This window comes from Staurois parvus, unplaced genomic scaffold (genome assembly GCF_062004578.1).
Source record: "Staurois parvus isolate SC_StPar_1 unplaced genomic scaffold, SC_StPar_1.0 ptg000237l, whole genome shotgun sequence".
NCBI lineage: Eukaryota > Metazoa > Chordata > Amphibia > Anura > Ranidae > Staurois > Staurois parvus.
The window spans coordinates 38,532-57,208 of NW_028318033.1; the positions used below are offsets into that span (position 1 = coordinate 38,532).

Genomic DNA, 18,677 nt, shown 5'->3' on the forward strand with positions numbered 1-18,677 from the left:
TTGTATAAATAAGAGTGGCCTCGTACTGGATGTACCCAAAACTGTGACATCACTAGCCCAAATAACCCATATGGGTAACAATACGGATTATTTGGGCTACTGATGTCACAGAGGTGGAAAAAGAGGAAGCAAATATAAACCATACTGTGTCCATTTTAGCTGCAGTTATAATGTCACAGTCTGAGGCTAGGGAGTAAAAGTAGGCAGGAACATGTCATCTTCCCCCTCACCCTTCATCTTATCTCTGGGCCTCCTTTTGTGAAAATCCACTAAAAACAAACAGCAGTGCTAATCAGCTGCTTATCTCCTATATATTGTAGTAACTACAAAGCAAAACTTTTTTTCTGTGTGGGTGTATCTGTTTCAAGATTTAAAATTGGTTGTAAAGGCTCAAGTTTATTTACCTTCATGCATTCTATGCATGAAGGTAAAAAACCCATCTGCAGCAGTCTCCTCCCCCTCAATACTTACCTAAGCCACATTGTGATCCAGCGACCTTCACAAGAGCCTTGGCTCTTCAGGGACTCTTCCTCCTCATTGGCTGAGACAGCAGCAGTAGCCATTGGCAGAATTTCGAGAGTGAGCCTTCTTGTGTGGCCCATAGCAAGCTGCATGCTGTGTGGGAGGGAGGGGCCAGGAGTGGCAGCGGGGACTCGAGAAGAGAATCGGGACTGCTGCAGAACCACTACACAAAGCAGGTAAATATGACGTGTTTGTTGTTGTTTTTTTTTAATTGCCTTTAATATCACTTCAGATTAAAAACAAAAATGGTAAAAAAGAATGGATAAAGGGTTGTCTCTGCACATACATAGCATAGACATGAGATGGTATTCACAAAGTTGGCAAAATCAGTTGATGATGTCGTATTCAAATAAAATTTAAAAAGACACTGTGAACTGGCCCATACAGAGTAAGGTGACAGTGTCTCTGGAAAGGGCACCCTGCAATCCCCATATGCTTATCTTATTTACTATTCCTTGTAGTTCCTTCGTAGTCCGCAGCTTGTGTTGAAGTCCCATTGGAACACTGACATCACTCCACCTATCACATGACAATAACTGGGCATAGTGATTGGCTGCTAGACTCAAGCCGTGTCACAGTTGAGCAGATCACATGCTCCTCCATATCAGGAAGTTCCAAGCAGTGTCACAGTCAGAGGAGCAGAGAGCTGCAAGGAAGCGCAAGTAAAGCTGTATACATTCAAATTTCTAATGGTTAGAGGAGTGCAATCAATGTTCATTTTCAACCACAATGATGAAAAAAATTCAAAGGAGCAGGATGGAATTTTTTTTTCAAGCAAACAAATTCATAACCGTGTATGTGGTGTTCATTCAGTAGTTTATTTCCAAAATCAGATATTAAAACAAATTAAATCTTTGAAGTACTTTTGAATGACATTCAGCAAGTTGTTGAAATTATTTAGAATATCTGCATGAACGTTGATTAAAAAATCTACTACCGGTAGCGATTTAGTTAAATCTGAACTCCAGGCAAACATAAAAAAAACGATACACCAAAAAGGCAGCTATTTTACCTGCAAACAGCTTTCTACTCTGGCCCATCCATCCAGAGGAGACCTAGGTCTCCATATTACACACACACACCACACACACTGCCTGAACAGTAAAGGGAGAGACAACATACTGACAAGCTTAAGGTAGCCCATACAAGAGTCAGTTTTTTGTGATTTTTTTTTTTTTTTTAAATTAACTCAGTTCTTCCCATCCATGCACTCAATGTGGGTGGGGGAAACCTCCCTCTAAGCTATTGTATTCTGTCAGTGAGGAGACTTCCCCACTGGCAGAATACATTGATAAATGCTGCAGCTATAGCTGGCAGTGCTGATCAATTGGGTATAATTTGTCAGGGTGGTTGTACAGAGGTCAAATGGCAGGTTGACTTCTGTGCAACCACAGTGCCCATTCTTGGATCGATATTTGGCCAATACCTGATGAACCAGATGAATTTTGATCCATGTATGGGTAGCTTAACTCTCTGGCCCTGTTTTCCTTGCACTTAAGCACAACTTGGCTCTTCTGCTTCTCCCTTCCAGAGTCTGAGCTCTGTTGTACAGGAACTGCAGGAAGCTGACACTGAGACAAATTCAGGTACTGCCTGCATTTGAAAAAATATGCTTAAAGGTGTATTAACCACTTTGCGACCACGTTATACCACTAGATTGCGGTAAAGGGCCAATAACAGCAGCCCTTTACCTTGTGATCAGCTGTGTCCAATCACAGCTGATCACATGTAAACAGACTTGCCGGTTATCAGCAGTCCTTTCCTCACACAGCATGTGAGGAAGAGCAGATTACAAACAAGGCTGTCAGTACATTGTTTACACTGATAATCAGGGCACTGATCATCAGTGCCCTGATGATCAGTGCAGCCTCATCAGCACACATCAGTGAAAAAGAAAAATGACTTATTTGCAAAATTTTATAGCAGAAATTAAGAAAGAAAATTTTTTTTTTCAAAGTTTTTGGTCTTTTTTCGTTTGTTTAGCAAAAAAATAAAAAACCTAGCAGTGAATAAATACCATCAAAAGAAAGCTCTATCTGTCTCAAAAATTATAAAAATTTCATTTGGGTACAGAGTTGCATGACCGTGCAATTGTCATTCAGTGCTGAAAGTTGAAAATGGGCTTGGACAGGTAGGGGGTTAAAGTACCTTAATTGTAGTGATTAAGGAATACAAAGCAGCATTCATTTGTACCTTATTTATCTGTCTGGAGTTCAGCTTTAATAAAAAAAACTTTAGCATCCTATTACTACAGGATTCTCCTTTTTTCTCTGCAGGTTTGCGATTAAAATACTATTTTAATAATTGCCTTGACCCAACAAGGCTTGCCTTGCCTATTTAACAATGCCTTGTTATGAAATGATGTTCTCTTGTTGCCCTGTTACAGGAGGAGATGACCGTCGAGTGTTACTGTGGCATATGGAAAAAGCCATTCACTCTAAAGCCAAGCCCATACAACTGAAAGGAGAGCACCATTCAAATATTTTCTGCCTTGCTTTCAACAGTGGTAACACCAGAGTGTTTTCTGGAGGTAAGTACCTGAGTCACATTCCTTTAAGATATCTGTCTTTAAAAAGACAAATCGATTATAAAGAAATAGCATCAAATGTTTTGCTTCAGATTTATTTTCATGGGCATGTACAGTAGGTGTACTTTTATTTTTTTCTCATAAATTATGCTGTCAGGAAAAATGAAAGCCCACTTTTAGTTTCTTCAAAAAGAATGTATTGCAACCAAGGATGCCCAAAGCTTTGATGTTGCAAGGCCTTACAGTTAGTCAGAGCAGCAGAACATCTTGCTCCTATTGAAGTCGATAGGGCCAAAACTGCTTGATAAGCTCATGTACTTTAAGCATAGGGCATAGAACGTAAAAGCAGCCGAGCATTAAAGAGTGAGCAGGAACAATGAGATTCTGTATGTTGAGCAAAGTTAGGCATAAGGAAACACACAATAGAATGGTCAGGTGTGAATGGGAGGGGTCAAGGCCTCGTTTACATGGCATGTTTTATTCTGTGCCCCATGCAGGGCCTTGTGTTACATTTATGGGGATGAATAGGTGTTACATGCTTCCCTGCGCATGCAGTTCCATTACTGTGAATTGGGACTCAGCAGCTACACAGACACAGCCACTGCTCCCAATGTGACATGGGTTTGGGTGCATTCTCATGCCAGCAAACATGGCCCTACTTGGGTCACAGATTAAACCGTCCTGGGTGAATGAGGTCTAAGACACAAACATCCTTCCACCACTAAATCTACATTCAGACTAGAATACTGCAAAAATTAACTATAGAGAAGCGATCTGTTATGTGTCCCATGATAGATTGCCTCCTTGGGAATGAATGGGATTTTCATACATACGCACCAAAGAAGTGAGTGACTGGCCAGAGAGTTGGAAAAGTAAACAGTATAGTCATCCCTCCAATGGCGTCTTTCTAAAATGCCTTTAGTGTATGTTTGTAATCACCTTGCCTTTGGGTGGGACTCTGGTGTGAATGATGCTGTATATCCAGCAGAGAACCGTGAAATATATCAGCACTATAAATGTCGATTCTAGTATGTTGTATTCAAGCAATAGTAGGAAATTGTCAGCTATTATTTTTGGATAGTTGATTTACTTTTGCAGCATATTTTAAGTCATCTTTCCTTGCTTTATAGGGAATGATGAACAAGTGATCCTCCATGATGTTGAAACGTAAGTGCTAATAGTATCAGTATTTGTGATCTTGAATTTTGACACAACACTTTACACTGATCTGCAATATTTTCTTATCTCCCTGTAGTGGCGAGACATTGGATGTTTTCGCTCATGAGGAGGCGGTATATGGTCTGTCTGTCAGTCCGGTGAATGATAATGTGTTTGCTAGTTCATCAGATGATGGCAGAGTGTTGATATGGGACATTCGGGAGTCTCCACAAGGAGGTGAGAGGGTTCACTTTATGGTTTTGGGTACAAATATAATTACTCACAACATAAACGGTTGGCTGTTGATCAGGATGTGTTGTGGGGAAGCCACTCACTGACTTCTTGCTTGCCTTGCACCTCTGTATACATAGTCCTTAACTTATTTAAAGCAACATTAGCATACTCAGAACTTCCCACAGTCCTTGTATCTCCACTGTATGTGTAACTTGGGGGCCCATTTATAACTTGGGAACAGGCACTACCTTTCCTCAAGGCGCTACACTGTTTACTAGCACCAGCCTAGTGCATTATCCCAAGGTACTTTATTTAAAAAGGATAAACACATACTCACATTGTATGGCTTTAATTGCCATTTTAACCTTTGTGTGTCTGTACCAATGCCAAACATTCCAGAGTATGTAACTGTTTGACCAGGGCCGTTTGGAAGATTTCGTTTAACTTTATGATCTAAAAAGGAGCCAAACAACTATGTGATAATAAATGGCTTCATATGATCACTATCCTTAAATAAAAGATAGTTTTTTGACATGATCAGACATATTTTCTATATCAATGCCAAAATGTCACGTTTTCTGCCTGGGTATGCAGAATTTTGTGCACAGCTGTATGTTGCTTGTGCCTCATCTGAGCCTTCAAACACCTGCTCATCTTTCCCCACGAGGCAATAAAACATAAATTGTATTTTTTATCAAACCATTTGTTCACAAATGCAGTACTTATATATTGTCAGTGGGGAACTTGATATTTTTTAACGTCTCTATTTACTTTATATGGTGTTCTTATTACTTTCCTTAATCTATCTTTTTTGCTTCATTATTTTCACTTTAACATTCAGTATTCAATGTACATTTCCTTATATTATTTTCTGTGAGAGGCTCTCTTACTCCTTTTCATTATCTCTATAGACGTTTCTGAAAATGCAAATTTATCTGCTCAAAAGTTCTATTCTTTCAAATTACCATATTTTTCGCTCCATATGACACACCTGACCATAAGACGTGCCTAGGTTTTAGAGGAGAAAAACAAGAAAAAAATATTCTGAACCAATGGACTGCAGACATAGTACAGGAGATGGACCAGAGACTGCGGAAACAGTACAGGAGATGGACCAGAGACTGCGGACACAGTACAGGAGATGACCAGAGACTGCGGACACAGTACAGGAGATGACCAGAGACTGCGGACACAGTACAGGAGATGGACCAGAGACTGCAGACACAGTACAGGAAATGACCAGAGACTGCGGACACAGTACAGGAGATGGACCAGAGACTGCGGACACAGTACAGGAGATGACCAGAGACTGCGGACACAGTACAGGAGATGGACCAGAGACTGCAGACACAGTACAGGAGATGGACCAGAGACTGCGGACACAGTACAGGGGATGGACCAGAGACTGCGGACACAGTACAGGGGATGGACCAGAGACTGCGGACACAGTACAGGGGATGGACCAGAGACTGCGGACACAGTACAGGGGATGGACCAGAGACTGCGGACACAGTACAGGGGATGGACCAGAGACTGCGGACACAGTACAGGGGATGGACCAGAGACTGCGGACACAGTACAGGGGATGGACCAGAGACTGCGGACACAGTACAGGGGATGGACCAGAGACTGCGGACACAGTACAGGGGATGGACCAGAGACTGCGGACACAGTACAGGGGATGGACCAGAGACTGCGGACACAGTACAGGGGATGGACCAGAGACTGCGGACACAGTACAGGGGATGGACCAGAGACTGCGGACACAGTACAGGGGATGGACCAGAGACTGCGGACACAGTACAGGGGATGGACCAGAGACTGCGGACACAGTACAGGAGATGACCAGAGACTGCAGACGGTACAGGGGATGATCAAGTGGCTGCAGACAGCACAGGAGATGACCAGAGACTGCGGACCTTTAGGGAGGGAGGGGGAGCGGGTACCTGAATTTGACAGGTACCCGCTCCCACTTCCGCAGAGTTGTCCTCCCTTTATTGTGCATGCGCGAGAAGCTCTGGACTTTGTGAATGGCTCAGCGTCTTCTGGGACCTGTCATGTGTCCCAGAAGACGCCGGACCATTCACAAAGCGCAGCGCTTCTCGCGCATGCACAGTGGGCACCCGGCTGTCACAGATGCCGGCGCGGGAAGAAACTGGTGACGGAAGACTGCGCAGCGCTGGACCGAGGAACAGGTAAGGTCCTGCAGCAGAGAACAGCTGAGCGGCCGGCCCGGTATTCTGAAATGGTGGCGGCGGAAATACCGCCACTTTATATTTGCTCCATAAGACGCACTGACATTTTCCCCCCTTTTTTTGGGGGAAAAAAGTGCGTCTTATGGAGCGAAAAATACGGTACCTACAACTTCCTGCTTCCTCTGACCAAATAACGTGTATCACATCAAAGTATTGTGTGCAAAATCCCTATAACCCTTACATGTGTCACCACCGCCCCTGTCTTCATCAGCAGTAAGTAAACATAATAGTTGCACCCAAGTGTAGTGGTGAAAGGATCAATGCAAAATGAACTCCTCTGTTAAGAGTGCTGCTATCTATGAAGTATGCTCAATCCTTTCCATGTCCACATTTGAACGTGCATACTTAACAACACGTTTGTGTCTGTCGTCTTCACCTATTAGTGATGCCATACACTTAGTTTCTCTGACCACTCTAAAGGGGGTGGCCCTGAGGACACATCTGCTTGTAAATCTACTACCTAGTCATTGTCTCTATTAAGACTATGATATATGAATGTTTGTGCCTCATGCAGAGGAGTGGTATAGAAGCGGACTATCAAGTATCCCAATAGATCATCCCTAGTTCCTTTTTGCTCCTGTTCTAATTAGAAGCTTCTTTTTTGCTTCCAATTTTACGTTGCATTGATGTTGTCATTTCCTTACAGATAAATTAACATTGATAGTACTGGAGATAATTTTTTAGACACTTTACATATAGATTAACACGGCTGCCACTGACTGTTTAAGATATTAACTACAGCTATGCATTGGTCTTCAAGCAGTCAAAGTAACCTAATGTGTAGGAATATCCTTCTGTAACATGCCTGTGAGCTTGATGTGTGTGTGGCCATCCTCAGCCTAACTTTTGGAGTGTCACAACAGGATCCCACTGAACTCTACCTTGCGGTTCTGGGTTCCACGTAAGACGCTTTCCATAAGTACCTGAGGCTTTGCCTCATACCCTGAGCTTAAGTTGCTTTACTTCTGTGCAGTCACAACATGTCTGTTTCTAGACACAAAGTCCTTTTGCCCTGGGTGACCCTAGCTCATACTCCACATATTATTCTGGTGATGTTTGTTCTGTGCCTTCTGAATATACCAATATCTGCAACCTGATGGTGGGGCAAAATCCCCATCTGGTAGGGCAGGGTCTCTATATATAGATAAGGATATATATATAGAGAGAGAGACAAAGCAGGTCACATGGTACTGGCAACGGGGCCGGTACACAGATCTGTCATCGGCCGTGTCCAAGGTACACAGCCGGTGACAGATCTCGCCACAGCGCGCCCCTGCGGGCACGCGCAAAGCACGATCCGGGAAGGACATCATATGATGCCCTACCGGAGGGACTAGAGCAGGGGTGGGCAAACCTTTTGACTTGAGGGCCGCAATGGGTTCATATATTGGACCCGGGGGCCGGACCAAGAGTAGATGAATGAATTTAAACACTACCATGCCATCCATAGTAAGTATAGTAATATTCCCCCATAGTAAGCATAGTAATTAATCCCCCATATAGTAATTCATCCCCCATATAGTAATTCATCCCCCATATAGTAATTCATCCCCCATATAGTAATTCATCCCCCATATAGTAATTCATCCCCCATATAGTAATTCATCCCCCATATAGTAATTCATCCCCCATATAGTAATTCATCCCCCATATAGTAATTCATCCCCTATAGTATATCATCCCCCCTATAGTAATTCATCCCCCCTATAGTAATTCATTCCCCATATTAATTAATCCCCCATATTAATTCATCCCTCATATAGTATTTCATCCCCCATAGTACTATTGCCCCCCAAGTAGTAAGCCAAGTCCCCCCTGTGTCAATTTACTTACCTTTGCTCCTCGCGTTCCTCTCGCCGTGTTCCTGCGCCGTTCCGGTCTTCAGGGCGGACTGTGAGAGGAGCCTAGCTCCCCTCACGTTCGTCACGCTGCCCCGCCTACACACATCCTGACAGCCAATGTTTGCCTGCCCTGGCTGTTTTTTTTTTTCTTATCACGCTCTGCGGGCCGGATTAAAAGGTCCGCCGGGCCGTATACGGCCTGCAGGCCGTAGTTTGCCCATTGCTGGACTAGAGGTTCGCCCGGCCATCATTTTACTATAGGCCAGGTGGGAAGTAGTTAAGCAGAGATCAGTTCTTCACATTGAAACCTCCACCACTGTGATTCAATATAGATATCGTGCTCCACCATCTGTGCGAAGTGGCTGCTCACCTTTTAGGATACTCTCATATAGGTCATTTAGGTTGTTGTTATAAATATTTGACATGTTTTTGCATGTGATTGATTATTTAAAAGTATATATATATATATATATATATATATATGTATATGTATATATATATATATATATATATATTTATTTATTTTTTTTCAGGTACTTATATAGCGCCGTCAATTTACACAGCGCTTTACATATATATATATATTGTACATTCACATCAGTCCCTAACCCTCAAGGGGTGTACAATCTAAGGTCCCTAACTTACATTCATACATACAGATACTATGGACAGTTTAGACTGGATCCAATTAACCTATCTGCATGTGTTTGGTGTGTGGAAGGAAACCCACGCAGGCACAGGAGAGCATGCAAACTCCAAGCAGGTGGTGCCGTGGTTGGGATTAGTACTGCCAGGCGGAAGTGCTAAGCACTAAGCCACTGTGCCGCCCCATAAAAAAAAAAAAAAATATTATATATATATATATATATATATATATATATATATATATATATATATATATATATATATATATATATATATAATTATTTTTTTTTTTTTTTTTTTTTTTTACAGCACTGAGGTACTGGTACTATTTAGTAGACACATTAATATATGTATTCACTTTATAATGTATCGTGAGAGTATTTGTGGATTTTGGTTTCTGGATTGCACTGCACCGATGTTATTTCCATTTACTTTTTGTGGTGTGTTACACAAATAGGTATTGGCGTCAATCCTTATTTATTATTTATCACTATTTATTTATCATTATTTATTTATATCAGTTCATCAATAGGTAGCGCCCGAGTATTTTTTATTTATACAAGATTTCAGGGTACCTTGAATAAGTGGACCTTGCCATTGAGGTTGCCCAAGAGGAGTGTATCTAAGATCTTTGGCTTAGGCTTGCTGACTTCTGTGTTCTTCAGTACTTTGTCTACCCCTTATTGTCATTCTTGTTTTGTTATATTTGTGACTTTTGATGCTGCAAGATTAATATTTTTCATATGTTTGTAAAATAGTAAATTCACCGCCTTTATGACATATACAGTATTTTTAAAATATGCTTGTTGCCATGAGATAATTGTAGACACAGCGCTGATATTGTATTTATACAAACCTATTTTGGTAGGTCTGTTTTGTGCACAGTTCTCCCATGGCACCTGGAAGAATAAATTATGCCGTTGTGACATGGGATATTTCAATTATCTTCTTATGTATAGGCAAGCAAGATAGGTGATGTATAGAAGTGTCAGAAAGATAGAGTTGAGCTATAAAGGGTCAATCCATTAAGTCCAGGGAAATGCTCTATGCCATTAGAATTGGGTGCCATTAGAATACAGTCTCACTATCCCTGTTGGATGTCTTATTTACTTTATATTGTTGAGAATACAAAATGAGGGGGTGTGATAGCAGTCGGGAACTACAACACAGAAATGTTGCCACTTCGCTCACTAGATTGCACATATAACTGAAACACAATGTTAGGGTGGATTGACCCTTTTTAAGACTGTGACTTCTGTTATGGGAAAGTTATGATTCCTAATTGTCTTCCTTTCATCATTAGATCCTTTCTGCTTGGCCCATTACCCATCCGCCTTCCACAGTGTCATGTTTAACCCTGTAGAGCCAAGGCTGTTGGCCACGGCCAATTCTAAGGAGGGAGTTGGACTCTGGGACATCAGGAAGCCACACAGGTGAGATACTGGTTTACATCCAAAGTAACTGGCCATAAATGTTTCATATTGCCATATTTGCTCACAATCCTTTTAAAATGCAACTTCCTTGTAGTATTGCAGGTAGGTTGAAAATTTACTTCAAATAGTTTACTTATAGAGTAGTGTTCCTGCGACACACATTAGACTTTCCAGGTAAAAGGAGCTGTTTTGTCTCCAACATTGTCAATAGTAATCATTGTGCATCCTCTCCATGCAGTGGCTATGATCCTTGTAAATGATATATGTATGAAGAGCAGGGCAATGCAAAAGGGTTAACGTTCATGCAAACCTCCCCAACTTCTTATGTTACTTTCCTTTTACTCCCTGCCACTCCTTTAAGGAGGAGCAAAAGTCCTGACTAAGCTACAAGTTGCTGGAGTGAGTAGTCCAGGGTTATGGACTTCCCTGTGTTACAGTGCTGATTGGCTCAGCACCATCACCTGCTCCTCCTTCCCCGAAGTTTCACATATTTGCTTTGGGTCCTAGTGCTAAACAGAGTGGCAAGAAACGCAAAAATGTTCTAATGGGGGGGGTTAAAGAAACCTGGTAAAACACAGGCTTGCTTTAAGATGCCATATAAGATGACAGTTGCACAGTGTAGAGCAGGTGATGATCCTGTTTGTGGAAGCATGTAGACAGTCCTCAAAGCAAATAGTGAATATTTTGTGCAATCAGTCCTGTTAACTGCTTCGATATCTAATTAGATTTTCCTATATTTTGCTATAAAAGGGAATGGGAATATGGAACACCTAGCACAGTGAAATTAGAAAAGCACATCACGTAGTACAAGTTAGTGTTGCTGTACACACACTACACATTGACTTTATTTTGTAAAGGAATAGTAGCAGTTTACTTGCCAAAGGAAATCTTCACTTCCCACCATTCCCATTTTCCCACCGTGCTTTTTGTAAAAATAACCTAGCGGAGGCTGCATCTGATTGGATGCAGCCTTTTCTTAGCCAACAATTTGATACCTAGCTCCTTTTATTTTTCAGTTGAGGGATCCCTGGTGGGAAGCAGCCAACAGGGCCACTCGATGAAAAGCTTTTCTTCCGGTTCCTGAAATTTTTTCAGTGTAATGGTCAGCCTTCGCAAATCAACCTCAATGAGAAATCACGCAAAACTTAAAATAGGTTTTCTTCAAACATATTCCGATATACTGTACATCAGAGTTTTGTGAGCTCTACAGATGTGTAAAGCTGTGTATCTCAATATCGGTGTCATTTACAATAAATGTTTGCTATCCCTTTCTTAAAAGGAAGGACTGTATGTACTGATAAAATGACCACAATATCTGATACTTGGTGCTTTGCAGATTATCCTTTCTAATCTTCATGCACCCCATCCAGGCTGCAACTATAGTTCAACTTGCCATCTCGTACACAAAGCAATAACAATTTTGAGTGTTGATCACCTATAATTGAAATAAACTTGTGATAAGAAAAATATTGGGGATGCCAAAGCTGGCATTCCCTGAAAATGCTAATTGCCTGTCTTTTATGCCAACTCTGGCTTACCTAGTTTGAGTCAGTGGCCCAGAACAAATGTGTAGATCAGGAAATCAGAATAAAGTCAAATGCAGCATCACAGCCAGACAACTGGCATTTTGAGAAGCGTTCAGCAGTGGTAGCCTCCATATTTCTTTCATGGCAGGTTTTCTTTAGCTCCATCAATGCCCTGTACTGAGGAAGTATGTAGGGTGCTGACCTTCCTTTTGAAAATGGTAGTTCCCTGGCTGTCATGGTGGTTCCCTGGCTGTCATGGTTGGCCCATGGTTCATTACTTTGAGTCAGTGACCTAGAGACCACAGCCCACCTTGCAGCTAACATTTTTAGAATGAGGTCAGCAATTGAAGCCCCTATATTTCTCCCATGTAAAAGGCAAAATAAATTGTGGATTGAATTATATGGAATATGTCTTTAAGGGACCACAATATTTCTAGTGAGGGCCACACCAACTTTATTTCAGACTGTAGAACTGTGGTTCTTAAAGTACAATTTATGTGGTCATATCTGTGCACTTATGCACAGTTGCCTGTTGCAAAAACAGATGTAAACCTTGCCTGGCACAGCAAAGGGCCGGACAGTGGAAGCAGGTCAATGCAGGTCAATGCTGCATATGAGGTCAGTGTGAAGACCTAAAGTAAAGTAAATCTTAACAATACAATTCTCTTATTTGCCTCCTTTTGGTGTGTGTAAGTGGTTGTAAACCTCTAACATGAAATATAAACAAACCATACCTTCTATAATGTGTACTTGTCTCAATTCTGAGCGCTATTGGTCATTTCAGTCTGTTGCCTCATCTCTCTGCTGTCAGCATGAATCACTTCTGACAGGTTTTCCTGACACCCAGAGATAAAAATGTGATGAGAAAGAGTTCTAACGCACAGTCTGTGACTGACAGCCTCAGCTCGGTTGCTGGGTGATGGGGGGCTGTGTCCCTTCCCTCCAATTAGCTCTCAGAGCTCTCTTCACTGAGCTCTGCAGAGTGTAACTTCAGCTCTCCGCCCCCTGCATTCTGAAAGCTCAGACAAGCTGTATCTATTCTGCACTTTGAATGAATGTAGAGGAGAGACGGCTGCAGATAAACAAGCATAACTTACGTAGGAAGATTTGGTTAATCTCTGGGTGTCAACTGAGGCCAATCACTTCACTGAATATATGTAAAGATTTACAACCACTTTAAATATACTATTGAAAGAGTTTTGTTATATTGTTTCAGTAAGTGCAAAAAATACCCGTTGCTCTTGTCAGAAATTATCCGATAGAATTTAACTTTTCATAATAAATAGAATCCTTTTGTGATATAATGTCTGGCACAGCAATCCCAATGTTCTTATCGCTCACTTACCTCGTCCAAAAAGAGTCTGAAATTTCATGTCTCTCTCCGAGTTTAAAAACATTTTTTCAGCTTGCATCACTTCCTTTAGGTCAGCTCCCATCATTCTCTGTGTTTTTGTATCACAGAAAAGCGTGTGATAGGGAATGTATTATCAGCCTGGACCACACCTCCCTCATTACTGTACAACACCTACTTCTTCTGATTGTACAGTCTCCTTTAGATCCCCCATCAGCTATGTAGTGCAAGAGCCTTCCTGATTTGATACAAATTGAATGGTTTGTTCAGGTGGGTCCTCCTATTCCATAGTTCTGGTAAGTTGTACAATCAGATTGCACAGTGTATCATTATGCAAGTACATAGGAGGAAGTGGATGGAGACACTCAGCTGTCAAGTGCCGTTCACAACTTACCGCACAGTTTTTATGGGGGGGTTAATGCATTTCCAATCATCATGCACAGGGCGGCCCATTCACTTGAATGGGCTGTCCTATGCACAACAATCGCCCCAGGGAGAATCCAGAGCTTTTTTATTAGAGTGGAGCATGTTGCGTTTTTTTTCTTACCGTGCTTTTTGGTGCGTTTTGCAGCACGTTTCTGAAAAGCATGTATTTTCTATGCAGGTTGCCATGCATTTGGAAATGCACAGATGAGAATGGAGCCTCCTTTTTATTATGTAAACACACCAATTTCACTTTCCGGCCCCATTCACACCTAGTGTAGTCAGAGCGTATGTTTTTTGGCTCTTTGTTTGTCTTGTGACAAGCATAGGACAGCCTATTGATTTCAATTGGTTGCGCTACATGTGGCAAAGTAGCTCATAGGACATTTTGGTGTGGTGCGAGTTGCACGTTTTTTTACTGTGCATTTTGCTGCGTTTGTTGCCCATTTCGTCATATGGCAAAATGTGTGTTTTGCTTCTGTGTTTGGGGTGCCATTAACAATTAATAACACTGAAAGCACAATTAGCTAATTTTTAGATGTATAAAGGTGGCCATACACTGTACAATCTTGTCTGTCCCAAATCTTCATACCAGGAAGTGATGAAGCTTTCTAAGAAATACAGTAAGGGCTGAGGTAAAGCCTTGTTCTCAAAATCAAAGAAAGCTTTTATTTATTTATTTTTTTGCAACAGAGTTACACTAATGTTATATTTGTACATAGGGGAGATGGAAATTAGAAAAAAATAAGGAGAACTTGGCCTTTAATGCTGGCCATGCATTATGCAATTTTCTTGTACAATTTCCCTTTTAGATTTACCAACATCATATACAGTATTGAGGTCAACCCCAAACATTTTCTACTTTTCTGTAATTAGGCAGGTCCTTGCACTAGATAGTTGAAAGTAAATCTAAAGGAAATTGGAGAAAACAAAATGTATAATGTATGGCCAGCCTTACAGCTGTCCTGCGTCATCTCCACACTTTCTTTGTTTTCTCAATGAGTCTAATTAGCCCTCCTAGTTGTTTAGGGAATGATTTATCTCCTTGTTGTAGAAATAAGGAGATTAGGAGGGTTTGAGTAGTTTTCCAAAAGACAACTGAGCAGGGCTGCTAATACTATATCCACAGAAATGGCATGTGTTCTCAGCCAACAACAGGATTTAGTAGCTGAATGCACACAGGGTCTAAAGGGTTAAAGTGATAAAATATGGACAATGTGTATGTATTGCAGAGATGTACTACATATGTTCCTTTTTATTTTGCCCTCATATATACTTAAATAGATAGGAGGGTGAGCAGCAGACACACACAAGTTTTTTAGATAATTTTTATGAAATTGTACTTCAACATTATAGTAACAACTGCTTACAACATCTTATCCCAGAGAAAACTGCACTTGGGGGCAGAATATACATGCATCATACATACTAGGGGGGTACAACTGGGGGAATCAATGGTGGAGAAGGATCTGGGAGTTCTGGTAGATCACAAGCTTAATAATGGCATGCAATGCCAAGCTGAGGTTTCTAAAGCGAGCAAAATCCTCTCTTGTATTAAAAGAGGTATAGACTCCAGAGAGAGAGATATCATATTACCCCGGTACAAATCATTAGTAAGACCTCATCTGGAATATGCAGCTCCGTTTTGGGCACCAATTCACAAAAAGAACATTGGGGAACTGGAGAAAGTACAGAGAAGGGCAACCAAACTGATAAGAGGCATGGAGGAGCTCAGCTATGAGGAAAGATTAGAGGAACTGAATTATTCTCCCTTGAGAAGAGGAGATTAAGAGGGGATATGATCAACATTTATAAATACATCAGTGGTTCTTATAGTGAACTCGGTGTAGAGTTATTCACCCTGAGGTCATCACAGAGGACAAGGGGCACTCTTTCCATCTGGAGGAAAAGAAATTTAATGTCCAAACACGGAAAGGATTCTTCACAGTGAGAGCTGTGAAAATGTGGAATAGACTCCCTCAAGAGTTGGTTCTGGCCAGCTCAATGCATTGCTTCAAAAAAGGCCTGGATTGTTTCTTGGATACACAGAATATAACTGGATACTAACATTTATAGGTAAAGTTGATCCAGGGAATATCCGATTTCCTCTCTGGGGATCAGGAAGGCATTTTTTTCCCAGCAGGAGCAAATTGGATCATGCTTTGCTGGTTTCTTTCTGCCTACTTCTGGATCAACTGTGGGTATAGGATTATAACTTTTTTTTTTCTTTTCTACGGTTGAACTGGATGGACTTTTGTCTTTTTTCAGCTAGACGAACTATGTAACTAACTATGTAAAACACCCCAATATGTAAAGATGTAAGCCATAATTAACTGAGGTACAGCTGGAACCTACAGCTGGGTCCACTTTAACCACTGAGGGCACAAAGAAGCGAGAGGGCCATACTTGGTCCAGATAACACTAATCTAACATGCCAGCTTTATTTGCATTCTTGTATAGAAAACACACTTTTGATTACCTTAATATCAATCACTTTTCAATGTTTTACTCCTACACATTTGGCTGCAGTAAAACGTATGGGTTGTTCAAGGCCCAATCCTGTAAGACCACTTTGAGTTACAGGAACTATTAATTGTGTATTGTGCAGTTAAAGGTTTCAGCTTTTAGATGTAAGAACGGATGTATTATAAACCAAAACCATAAATGGGTTGAATTCCGAACTAATTTTCTTTAGAAAATCAGAAATTTTGTGCATTTTGTAATCCGATGGTGCCACCATTGATTTCAAAATTCAACCAACCAAGCCTTCAATTTCTCCTCATGTTGCTACAGAAAAGAATTTTTATGGCCAAGAATTTTCTTTTCTTTCCAGGTCACAGCTTTACATTTCTTGCACGATTCTCCCATCATTGATTCGAAATTTTTTCATTTTTCAAAAAATTTCCAACATGCCCGATCACTCAAATTCGATGGTCACATGAAAATTGGCCGTTTCTGTGACTCACTAATGGTGCGAAATTTGAACGAAAATTCTTAGAAAAGATTTTCGAAAGAAAATTATTTCGGAATTCGACCCGTGTATGGCCGGCTTACGTTTTACATAAGTGAAATGAACATGTACTTCCATGCAGCAAAGTGCCAAGAATATTTTTACATCTCTCATTACTTAAAGGCTAATTCCATCTTTTGTAACATGATAATAAATGCGCCCATATTGATTAATAAAAAAAATAGCATTTTTTTTTAATTCTTTGCATTGGAGCCTACAAAGCATTACAACTGTATTTGGTGGATCACGAATGCAATGCTCTGGCTCCTACTGTCAGAAGATAGACTTATCTTTGAAGTCTTTGTTTCAAAGCTCAGTTCATCTTTATACATTTTATAATAAATAAACGTATCTATAGTTCAATACATGGTGCTTACAAAGACCATCATGGTTATTATTGGGTTAACAAAATACAATTCTCTATTTTTATTAGCAATGATATACAGTATGTGCTAAGTGTAATGCCACTTTATTACATGTAGAGGGCGATGAGTGTCTGTTCTGTGAGCAGGTTTGTCTTTTGTCTACAGTCCTGTACAAAGCCAAAGCACATCCCTGGCAGGTCCTAACAAGAACACTTCCAGACTTCACAGGGAGTCGCATTCTTAAGATTTCTAGCCTTGATTGGAAAGCAGGGCTCTTCAAACATGACACACTATTTACACTGTGCCTCAGGCTGGAAATACAGCTGTAGCAGTGCTGAGAGTCAAGCATTTAGTTAGGGAAAGTCATCGTGGAAACAGTTGATCTTATAAGGAAGAGTAATTTGTGAAATATAGTGCTAAGTATGTCAGCGTTTTCACACTTTGGTGTGACATACAATAAACTGCAGCATGCTCCAATGTAAGCTGTACCCACTGTCTACAACCACAGGATCGTGTTAGACCCACGATCACAAATCGGACAGAGACACTTCAATTACCTATTTGTGTTGTATTGCTGTTAATTATATTGGCTTCTATATTTCAAAGAAAGAAAGACAAACGCTAATCTGTGTTTGTTCTGTGCAGAATAATCTGAACAGGCTCTCTTGTTTCCATAGAAAGAATTTGGATGTCATATTCTATAGCTGGGGATGACCTTACACGTAAGGGGGTAGTCAGACATGGCCTGGCCACTCTGTGGCACCACACCCAACAGCTTATGATAATAGAGAAAGAGGAATGAGGAAATGTTGCAGTTGGATGCCATTGTGGCCCCTTATCTCAGGGGTCAACACCAACAGTCTGGGTGGGGGGTTGTCTGTCACCCCTGCCCCCCATCATCCATACCCTTTGAGTGTGGGCAGCAGTTTTCCACCTCACCACTTTGACATGTGATGTTTAACTGATCTGCCATTTTATGTATTTAGAGAGATTAAGGGTTCATGCACACTGGCTTAAAAAAAAAAGTGCTCTTGGCAGAAAAAAACATAGTTGAGCCTTTTTTTGTACCAGCGTTTTGAAGCTTTTTAGCTTTTTTTTTCCTGCCAGACAACCACTCTCAAAAATGAAAAACAGAAGTGTTTTTTTTCTGCCTCTGAATGCATGAAGGTAAATTAAAACCTTGAGCCTTTACAACCACTTTAACCGCTTTCCGTCCAACCTATAGCAGAAATACTGCTACAGGGCGGCACGGGTGTGTAAAATCACGTGTATATATATGTGATTTTGCATTTCCAGGTAGGGGGTGCGCACAAGCCACACACGTGCCCTTCTGTGCCGGCATTCACGGCCGCGGCTGTCAGTCACCAGGTCCCGGCTGGAAATTACT

General features: G+C 41.1%; 1 protein-coding gene across 1 annotated transcript in view; it reads left to right on the forward strand.

The window, feature by feature from the left end:
* The window catches only part of LOC149460001 (DDB1- and CUL4-associated factor 5-like), a 70,826-nt gene that overhangs the window by 11,815 nt on the left and 40,334 nt on the right, over positions 1 to 18,677 (forward strand). The window contains exons 2-5 of the mRNA XM_089680202.1: positions 2,909 to 3,052; positions 4,180 to 4,216; positions 4,305 to 4,444; positions 10,486 to 10,615. Coding sequence (XP_089536328.1) covers positions 2,909 to 3,052; positions 4,180 to 4,216; positions 4,305 to 4,444; positions 10,486 to 10,615 — 451 coding nt within the window. The remainder of the gene's footprint in view (positions 1 to 2,908; positions 3,053 to 4,179; positions 4,217 to 4,304; positions 4,445 to 10,485; positions 10,616 to 18,677) is intronic.